The following is an 11,744-nucleotide window of genomic DNA, read 5'->3' on the forward strand; positions in this document are numbered from 1 at the left end:
TCGATTATAATAACAATATTTTTCTAATGAGTTGAAACTTTTATTTGTTTCGTGTTTTCGTTTTATATATAAAGACTTACTTTCATTAGCACTTGGTTTTCTATAGGAGAGAATATTTAAATAATATCTGATTCTAATCACTTACACAGCTTAGTACTTAAATGTAGTAATACAAGTTATGTATTATTTTGTGCAATGATATAGATGTTGCATTTATACATTTGTTAGAGGTAGTAGCCTATACTGAACCCTGAAGATTAAGAAAATCTGCCACAATCAGATAGCTCAAATGTGTTTTAAAACTATGTAAACTGAACACCTGTCTTAATCAATTTTTTCTTTTCACGAATCAATAAACCCTTTCCTAAAATATCGTTTGGCTAGATCCTTCAATCTCAGTTTCCGCTATATAGATGACGTATTATCTTTAAACAATTCTAATTTCGGGGATTTGATACATCGCATCTACCCAAAAGAACTTGAGATAAAGGATACTACAGACACTGTGAAGTCAGCCTCATATCTTGACCTACACTTAGAAATCGATGGTAAAGGAAAACTATTGACCAAACTTTACGACAAACGTGATGACTTTTCTTTCAGAATTGTCAACTTTCCTTTCATCTGTGGCAACATCCCTTCGGCTCCTGCGTATGGAGTGTTCATATCACAACTCATACGTTATGCCAGAGCTTGCCGAAACTACGCAGACTTTTTGTAACGCGCTAGAAGTCTAACAAATAGGCTCCTGGAACAGGGTTATGTTGCTACAAGATTGAAGTCATCACTACAGAAGTTTTATGGTCGTCATCATGAACTCGTGGATCGTTATGGTGTATCCACCAGCACCATGAAAACTGATTTATTCAACGGGTCATAGTTTTCCTTTCCTCGTTTGTCTACCCCGGACTTGACTTTTTATGAACAACTCGGCTGGTGTTTCTAGAAAAGCAGAGGACGCTTACCCTACCGGTGCACCTGGTCCATGCTCCCAGTTGTTAGTGGAGTCCGAGTTGCTCATTTACTTTTGTTACTTTGTATGTATGATTTTAGTTACTTTATGTTCTTTGTTGTGTATTTCTGTTTTCTATGTCTGGTCTTTGTCCCTGGATTACATTTTTTTGATTACCGCTATAACATTGGTTCCCTTGATTACTCTTTCCTATACACGAATCTTTCTTTCAAATCCTTTCGAAAAAGTCATTTGAAATCATTCGTACTTAATTTGCCAGCATTCGTAAACAACTCCTAACAACTCGTAGACCTCCGCTGACATACTTTTTGCTTCGCATAAAGAGATGACATGTTTTGAGAGGTCAAGAAATTTACACTAATGTCCATGAGTCTTTTTTATTTATTTTATTCGTAAAGCAATCGCAAATCACACGTTAAAGTGACTTTATTCGCAAGGATTCGTTTTAGATTATCAAATCTTAAAGAACTTTATAGGTTCGGAAGGATTTCAATACCAAAGTATAGTGTATAGAGAAACATGATCATGATACATATAATAACATACAAAGTACAAATGAATAATTAAAAAATGAGCCATCAATGCAAATATCATATCATTTACTACCCCAGAACAGTTTAACATATTGTCAATAATCTTTATGAATTTACATAAGTTTGTTATTCGACAAACCTATCAGTTCATTAAGATCTTCGACAAACCTATCAGTTCATTAAGATCTTTAAGTTTATGAATGTTAGATCTATTTGTTAAACGTGTACTTTCCATGTAGACTGAGATCATGCTTATGATTAGTAGTAAGGCACTTTATCAATCCTTATGCTCTAAGATATCCGAGTTGTTCACTTTCCTAAAGAATTTTGAAATAGTTTCGCTTGCTATATGCTAACGTTTTTTTTCAAGTCCTTTAAATTTCAATGCTTTAAAAACGTTGAAGTAATGGACCTACTAGCTCTCAATACCACCGTGTGAGACGTATTTTCAAATGTTAGCAATTAAGATATGATTATCATGGTTCATATCGGGAATAAAAATAAATTTAACATTATATGATCATGATTGAAAATCAGTTAAACTACAAGTGGAATTTCTGTATATGGCACATATGTGTTAAAAAACTGAGTGTTTCAATGATGCCTTAAATATGACGGAATAGTTTAGGAGGCCCGATGCATGCTGGCGATCTGATTGTTCTACAAAACACAATATATTCACAGAATAATCGCAATTGGCGCACGACACTTTCTAACAAAATTAAAGGTAAACTGCAAAAGGAGAAGGGTCATTAAGGACCTCCATACGCCCAATTTTTATTAAAAGAAAAAGCTGTAGTTCGTTATGGCAAACCGTTATATCTAAGGAGACGAAATTCTGATCTTACTGTGTACGATTACTTACATGTTGTAAATGCGGATTACTCGAGTTATCGCTCTTTGAACGATCGCCTATCCACCGGAAAACGGGTCATGTCCGCGATTTCAGCATCGATAAGGTAAAAATTCAATGTGGCCACATAAAACGAACAACTTCAAACTTTATGAATGAAGCAGATATGATTTTCCCAATCCAAGATTAAAATATTTTCGTGTTCTTTTCATGCGGCCAGTGTGAAAAAAAAAATAAAAGTATGACCGGCTATGTGGAATTCAGTCCGTTATCAGTTTAAGCATTTACACGTAGTTGTAAACAGGAAGTACACATGTCTTCTGCTGCTAGAACTTTTATATCTTGGAAAATAGCACATAAGTTTAAAAACAGGTACATATCTTAGTAAAGAGACTAAAAACCTCGAAGAAAGTGTTGAATTACCCCTTTTTGTCCAATATCTGTAAATGAAAATACACAATTCTGTCAACGACTAAACTAACAAACAGTAGAATGACACACGAACAACCCGGCGGCTCCAGTATTTTACTATTAGCCGAGTTTTTTTTATAAAGACCCATTCTACTAATAAAATGTTGCAGTTCTTTGATACACAACCAGGCTAATAATTACAGGCCCCAACCATTGCCTTGGCCACGTTTAAAAATATTTGTTTCCACTCTCCCGACCTACTCAGGCTAATGATTTTTTTCTATGGCAGTTTGACCATTTGTGTAGGTAGTCTTTGATTTTTTATTTGACAAATTTCCTTTGAAAAATTGAATGGCTGAAAAAAAATATAACTTGAAATCAAAATAAAAAAAAAATGGGTAAGTACTAATTTTAATGGGTCAGTAGCTACACAGCTACAGGAAAGGGGGACTATAAATGTTTTGGCCCATACATCCGAAATGTAAGCTAACGAAATCAAAACCAGGTTCCAGGTTAAGTCATCACAGATTCATTGATAAACATGTTTAGAAAGCATATGATATAAAATTTCAACCTGGCAGGCCCAGTAAGTTACTGGCAGTCACTATTACTTGAGGTTTCTACCAAGGACCCATTCAACTAATAAAAATGGATTAAAAGGCATTTTATGGACACCCATCACTTGTTTCTTACTCACACAAACTTAAGTGTAACATTTTTACCAGAGTGTGCAATGTTTTGCATAAATATTTTTGTATTGAAATTTAATGCTTTGACTTAATGGTGCTTGTGGAAAAATGCTATAAAAATAAGGTTTCGTCCTCAAAAATAGGTAGAGTAGGTATAAAATAATTATTTTTTTTTGTTGGCCCTTGTTGTATAAAAGCAGTTTGTCGTAATAAATAAAGACTGAAGTTTTTGCGAGCTGTGAAATACGCATGCCTTAATATAGGCGGGCGCAGAAATGAGCATGTGTACAAGAAAGTCAACAAAACATAACATAATTCATAATTGCCCCCCCCCCCCTTGCTATTTTTTTTTTTTATGATGAAGCTTGTAATGTCAATCCGAAATTTTTTACCAACTCACCGTCATCAAGTCATTTTTTATGACACTGTTTTGACAGGCTATGCACGGTTGCACACTGTTTCATCTATTTCTAAAACTGGACCTCAACCTCCATAGGGTGAGTTACATTTACATTTATGCTTATGATGTTTATTAGTATTTCTGTAATGCTGGTTCATTGTGTCAGGTAAGAATTACAATGTTTATTCATGTTTTCTTCTAAAATTATTGACAAGTTCAAGGCCCATCAATTTCTTTGTTTACAAGCTAATTAACTATTTTCTATATTCCTGATAGATAAATGATATGTTTTTACAGTTTTTAAACCTTCCATGACCTGTTTTTCCTTTTACTGTATTTCTTAATATTGCTCTCTTACACATGTCACACACACATTTTTTGTCACTACAGTACCTTCCATTCACAACATGTCATTGTGATTGTTGAGACATACAGTCATACTCAGTTGTAATATTCTTTACTTTACTTTTTTTATGATAACTGGCGCCATGTTAAAAATCTATCTTTTGGCAGTAAAAAGGAGCCCAGTAGAAACTGTTTTAATAGAACAAGGTTTCCTTATACTGCTTCTTTTTTCTGCCAAACTGACTACGCAGTATGTGTCAATAAAAGTTTACATTGATAATGGACTTGGGGAATACACCTAGCTCTACACAGGATTTGAATTTTGCTGCAAATTTACATAGACATTTTTATTCTGCTTATAAATGTTCATTTTTATTTTTTGTGAAATACCTGTAACATTCTCATTTTTGAGGAGTGATGTTTGCGTCTTGAATTTATATTAACACAAAATGTAATTGATAACTGGTGTAAGTTCATGATTAAGTAAGTAAAAGATGTAAATAAAGTGCAACCATTGTCAAATAAAGCTGAGTATATCATGAAGCAAAGTGTGTGTCTCCTCATTTTCCCCTTTGTTGTATAAAGAAAACCACAGTCAGAATATATTTTCATCTTTAAAAACAAATGGCAAACATTAGAGTTTGGATTAATTACTGATCCATCCAATTGAACAACACACTATTTGACAATTTTGTATGCTATATTGATATTTTGTTCCAGAATGCCTGACAGTGGACAGAAAGAGTACCCATGTGTAGATTGTGGCCTAATAAAAGGCGTTTTATCATTGGTTCAACATATGAGCCATTCAGAAACTATTTATGTGTAAATACATTTTGTAGTTGTAAGGAAACCAATGTTACATGTACGACTTGCTATTCCAGATACCATAGATTGACAAAAGCAAAAATAGATGTTGTACAGGAATGTGATGAAACTGAGGAATCAGACAATTCCAGGGACCCTGATTATGAGCAACCATCACAGAAGGCAAAGCCAACAGCTATGAAAAGTCCTCAAACTGGAAAAAGTCACTCGTCTTGTTGCATATGTAAAAAAGGGGTAACAAGTTTGTCTGTTTGTCCGCTGAAAATAGACAAACTTTTTGTAATTACAGGATGTCTCTTGTTATCTGGAGCCAGATGCTGTAGTTTACATTTAACAACAGACCATTCTCTCAAGGAAGAAGCCATTGAAATGCTAAAAAAACAGCAAGCTAATCAACAGACTTATTTCAATAAAACTGAGCTCCAGTCCCTTATTTCAAATATCCATGCAGTAGCACAGAGAGATGAGAAAAATAGAATTGACTTTGACAACAGTAGAGGATTGGATGAAACTGATTACATGAATTTGACAGGAATTTCAAAATCTAACTTTGAGGATATGGTTTCACATGCCTGGTCAATTCGTGCTTCAAAAAACTGCAGCACCAGAACCTGCATTGCACTACTCATGGTTAAACTTAGAACAGGGATGTCAAACCGTATGCTTTCAGCCCTCTTTAACATAGAAAAGACTGGCGTTAGAAGAGCAATATCAACCACTCGTAAGTAACTAACTCTGAATTTCACTCCTAAATATTTAGGATTTCAACATATCTCTAAGGAAAATATAATAGAAAATCGTACAAGATCTCTAGCACAAGAACTTTTGGGGGATCTTGTTAATAGGCATGCAATACTGGTTGTAGATGGCATCTATATTTTCATTCAAAAAAGCAACAACTTTAGATTTCAAAAAAGATCATACAGTTTATACAAAAATCGGCCTCTTGTTAAGCCCATGATGATAGTGACAACAACTAGATATGTAGTATCTGTGCTTGGCCAATACCATGCAGATTAAAAAAAACAATGATGCAAGCATCCTAAAACACAATTTACAGACAAACATGGAGAATATAAAAGGCTGGCTACAAGATAATGACATTCTGATAGTTGATATAGGCTTTAAAGATTCCATCAGTTTTTTAGAAGACCTTGGAATAAAATTGTGTTGTATATGATTTATTCTAATGCAAAAAAAAAGGGATAATCAAAGTACTTAGGTACTGAATCAATTTATGTCGATCTTTCTTATTGTAATTTTTTTTTTGATAATTCATACTGTGAATTAAACTCATGGACTCTCTCTTGCTGAAACATCACAAAAAGTCACAACATGAATATCAATTTGCCATTCACAAAATTTAAATTTAGTGCCAAAAAACGCATTAAGATTTAACTCATGTCCTGAACAAGTTTCCCATACTCGTTAAATCTAGTCATATTTTGGCTATTCACTCTTTCCAATTTATTATCTTATTAGTATTGATATTATGTAATACAGTTATGTAGTTCTTTTGAAGTTATACAGGGCTTTTAGAAATTAATATCTTCTCATTTAAATCTTGCACTCATTCGTGTTAACATACAGTATGCATTTACCTTATAAACATTCCTTTTCCTTTTACAGTTTTAATTTGATGTGACTTTTTGTGATGTTTACATGTTACATGTTACATGTATATTTCAGGCAAATTCTTCACGACTCATCACCAAGTTATTGTAGAATCTGTTAATGGTAGACTAAAACAGTGGAAATATCACCAAAACATAGTTCCAAATACACAAATTCCATATATTGGAGAATATGTTCGTTTGGTGGCAGCCATATGCAATAAATACAGGAAACCTTTAAACCCTGGTGACCTAGAAAGTGACCAATTATCAGCAGCAAAAATGAAGGTAATACCATACACCAGAAACCAGGTAGGAATGAGATGGTCCATTTCTTCACTGAACTTTCATACCTTATTGATCTTGAGTTAGCTGCAGCCTTCCTTCAGATCTAATATATTCTTCATCGTTCATTAAAGACACAGGGCGTCTTGGAATTTTTACCCTATTTTGGGGATGTTGTTTCTTTGACATATAATTTACTCCTCTGTTTCAATTATTTTTCATATGGTGCTATCATATATGAACAAGTATTTAGAGATTTGGCTTGTACCATAAGTTCTTAACAAACCCACATATTATAGGACAGCTACAAATACATATTCTTTATCTCTCTCTAAAGTTTTATGCAAATATATCAATGTCAATTATATTATCAGCTACAACATTTGCTTTAATTCATTGAGTTGCATGAATATTACATATTGAGGCATATTGAAGTAATGAAATAGTTATTACCAATAATATATTGAAGGACTGATACCACCAAATACTGTGTTAGTATTTCATGCATACCACTTAAATACTAGCGTACAATAATTAAAATATACTATAATTTGGTAATTCTATATTTTTATGTTTAGGTAATAGCCAGCTGAAATAATGATTTTAAAAAAAGGTAGAGGAGCAGCTTTTAGACAGAATAACAGCAAAGTGGAAGAAGATAGATGAGCCAGGAATTCTAGCAGATTTCCCTTTAATGACAGAGGAAGAACTTAGGAATGTAACACTTGGTGTCTACCAACTAAAGCTGGCACAATCCTATACAACTGAACACCTCGGTGATGATCGTACATATAGTTTTATTGTCAATGAAGATTTTGATGGTCTGCTGAGGGTTAGACTCCAGAGTTAGCACACATCTTCAAAGTCATGTCTACTTTGGATTGAATATGACAGCACAATTACTGGTTGGTATTGTCAGTGTAGGGCTGGTGCCAGAGTATTGGGAGCGTGTGCTCATATTTCATTAGTTCTTTGGTTTTTAGGATATGCTCGACATGAAGGGGACATCAAATGTATAAACAAGTAGTCAAACTTTCTTGAAGATGCCGCTTTTGTACCAGAGTTGGTAGATGGCTCAGAAAGTGAAGAAAGTGCAACAGAAGAATGAAAAACTAAGAGATGTTTTAATTGTATTTCACGACAATTTTGTAAATGTCATATATGTATTGAAAGTTTAAATATATTTATCTATGATGCTGTTGATGGCGATGTTAAGGGTTGTTGCTGCTTAATGGTCTCAAAATAATAAGCATCATTATACAATTACTATAATTTGATAGTTAACTTGATATGGTAATTAAAAAAGAAAATGAATTTGAAAATTTCATACAATGGTTTTTTGAGACAAAAGCTGTTTTAACTTCTGTTCTTCAAATAATTGCCGAGATGCGGTTAGACATGGTACTGTCAATACCGCGTCATATATCGTTTATGCTTGCGCAGTTGCTTTTTAAATGCGGAAAGCACTATCCGGGGAATAAATGGTGGTCAATACCCTAAAATATGAGTCAACGCTGAAGCTGTTTTTTTTTCATTCAGGAAACTGATGTTCCACATAGTTATGTTTATTCCTGTTTGTATTTGGTCCAGGAACAATCTGAGACGTGATGTTTTGTAAATGTTTCGTTTCAAAAAGAACGTTAAGAATATGTTTGTTTCTATTTGGTACGGTATATTGAGTTATTTTGACAAGAGTAAAATTCATGGATGTTAAGGCTTAAAGGTATACGATAACTTTGGCGTAAATTTGTTGGTTCCTAAGTGTGCATTGTAAACTAAAGACCAGATAAAATATTTTATGGAATTTACTTTGGTGCTTTTGGACAGACGGTACAAAATAAACACCAGAATTCTACCACCTATTCGTCATCAACAAAGCAGAAATAAATATTGCATTTGTATCGTTTCTTTAGTTGACTAGAACGTGTAGCATATTATTCTACCTGTCCAATTTCCAAAAATACAGGGAGTGATTTGTGGATTATGTTTTTAACTTTATTCATTTTGTTACGAATGTTTCAGAAAATTGAATTAAGTAATGATGATATAATCATGTACTATCAATTTCTTTAGAGAAGACATAACTTTGATTTTCAAGCACGTTATCCTAAAGTTGAACGATAATGTTATGACAAAGGACATTAAAGAGAGTCGATGCTTTTAATTTGTCTTTCTCAGTCAAATATCAATTGTGAAAATAAAACGTTGCCAGAACTTGACTCCGGACAAAAAGCGGATTTTTTTTTACTTATAACCAAAAGCAAAAAAAAAAAAAAAAATAAAAAAATAAACAACAAAAAAAAAACGAACAAAATATTCTTAAAAATGGCTTATGGTATACTTAATAGGCCATTTTGTGCCACTTTTAATCTGATTTTGTATAGAATGTATTTGTTGTTGGAAACTAGGTAAGGATTTTATTTTTTGAAGAATGATGGTATAATCTGTATCGAAAAAAAATTATCGTTCAATGTCCTTAGTGGGTGCCGTAAATTATTTTTCTAATGTGTTCATAAATATGTGATGACTTTCAATTGTAACCTTTCCCCTAACCATCACTCAGGCTTTTCCCCAAACTATTCTGTCGTTAATCAACTATTTTTGTCAGATGCTTTTACTTAAGGAGGTAGACCTAGGGTAAGGGACATAACGAAAGAATTGCAACTATATATACAAGTAACATAAAAATAAACCGAAGATGAAAACGAAACAAGACATACAGAGGCCAAAACTTCCTGACGCGGGGTCAAAGTATATTTGCGTGATTACAACCCTACCCTTTTAAAATATGACCCCTGTGGAAAACATATTACACATAGCATTGTTCGGTATCAGCAGAGCCTTTGAAGGTGTTTGGTATGGATAGTTTGTTTAAAAATTACAATGCGTTTCTGTAAGATCGTTATAATTGTTTCGTAGCTATATTGATGATCGAAAACAAAGGGTATCGATACATGATGGTGTACCTCAAGATTCTATTATTGATCTATGTTATTCTTAGCATTTATCAACAATATTGTTGACAAGGAAAATTGCAATGTAAAACTTCTTGTTGATAACACTTGTTGATATTCTACATTTGCATTTTTGACAGTCTCCTTTTGGAATAAATCACTGTAAATTCTGATATTACAAAATAATGAGTTTTTGGGTCGAACGACGGTTGGTTATATTTAAATCTAAGAAAACTGAATCTATACCACTGTGTAGGAAAGTTGACCCAGATTTTCATCTTCAATTACTTTTCACATGCACATAAGCATTTAAGCCTTGTATTTTCTAGTGACGGTTGAAAAGAGTAATAAAGAAAAAACAAGATTCTAGCGGAAATCAAAATTATGTGATCCGGGGACCAGGACCAGACATGGAAACCAGACAAAAACAACGAAGAACATATAAAAAACAATATAATACACAAACAGTAACAAAAGTAAAAGAGCAACTCGAACTCCATCAAAAATGGGAGCATAGAGCAGGTGTACTGGTAGGGCAAGCTGCGACTGCTTTTCTAGAACAATTCGACAAAATACTTATAAAATATCAATTCTGGAGAAGAATGGAAAGGAAAACTATGACACGGTGAACAAATCAGTTGCGATATTAACAGAGTACATTTTACTGATTTACCAAAAAAATGAAAACGAACTTACGAATGAAATACATAATAAATGTGATATTAAGTATAGATATGGAAATATTGTGCTGATTCAGTTTAAAAAAAAAGCGTAAAACAAAATGTCCGAATACAAAACCTGAAACAATCCGTGCAACTAAAATTGCGATCGGTCATCGGTCAACGATCAGTTTTTGATCAGTCATCGATCATCCAAACCGATTCTTTAAAGCCGTGATCTCATCACGCGACCACAGGTTAATCAATATATTTTACACATTCAATTGTTTTGTTTATTTCAATTATTATACATACTTACAAAATGCAGTACATCTTATCTTCCATTAATTACCTTTTTTTCACCTTTGTTTAATCTTTAACAAAATACAAAATATGAATTTGATAGTTTTAAAATTGTGGTAGTACATTGGATTCGTCCGAATGAAAATTCTTATATGAACCTAACATCCCGTCATTTAACATAACAGTACGATCAGACCGGTCACTGGTCTTCATCGGTTATCGATCCGTCAAATAGTCACGCGTATCGATTCACGCACTGTATAGGAACACTTGACTTTTAAATAATGAACCTACTTTTTTTATTTTGTTTGCACTGTGGTCAAATTTGGCACAGTAATAAGTTTAAGGCAAAATAGAAAACTAAATGTGAAGAGACAAGAAATATCTAGGGAAACTTAAGAATATTACCTGTATGGTTAAATCAAAAGATAGAAAAATCATTACCCTACCAGCACATATGGTTTATACTCGTTGTTTTACGTAGAGATTGGCTTATTTAATTTTAAAAACATGTGTATGTATTCTTGTGGCTTATTAAGAATATATCCAGTTTCTCATATTCCTTATTGTTGCTTTGCTTTTACTTTCAAATATGTTTGTTTGGTAAACAGTCAAGCAGAAACAAAACAAACTTATTTTAGTTTTAAGGAGGTAGACCGAGGGTAAGGGACATAACTCATGAAGTCAGTGATATGTTTGTATCATATTCATTTTCACCATATGCTATCAAGCTTTCATTTGACGCGGAATGAAATCAATCTAAGTTACTTTGATGCTTACCTGACATTGATATAAAATGCTGAATACAAACGTTCCAATGATTTGTAAGGGTTGTGTCCCTCATTAACTGCTTACAGAGTTGAGTATTGTTTTTATGAAAAGCTTAAATGAAGGAATT

At 33.1% G+C, this 11,744-nt stretch overlaps 1 protein-coding gene across 1 annotated transcript; it reads left to right on the forward strand.

Annotated features, from left to right (window-relative positions):
- Positions 1 to 2,665: 2,665 nt before the first annotated feature.
- LOC148620213 (uncharacterized) lies at positions 2,666 to 8,120 on the forward strand. Its single transcript, XM_088576990.1, has 4 exons — positions 2,666 to 2,731; positions 5,089 to 5,753; positions 6,722 to 6,933; positions 7,509 to 8,120. The coding sequence occupies exons 1-4, from the start codon at positions 2,673 to 2,675 to the stop codon at positions 7,521 to 7,523; spliced, it is 951 nt and encodes a 316-aa protein (XP_088433116.1). The 5' UTR covers positions 2,666 to 2,672; the 3' UTR covers positions 7,524 to 8,120.
- Positions 8,121 to 11,744: the final 3,624 nt, after the last annotated feature.

The sequence above is a fragment of the Perna viridis genome, chromosome 4, assembly GCF_037379345.1.
Source record: "Perna viridis isolate PV_CMFRI_1.1 ecotype Kerala chromosome 4, ASM3737934v1, whole genome shotgun sequence".
Classification (NCBI taxonomy): Eukaryota; Metazoa; Mollusca; class Bivalvia; order Mytilida; family Mytilidae; genus Perna; species Perna viridis.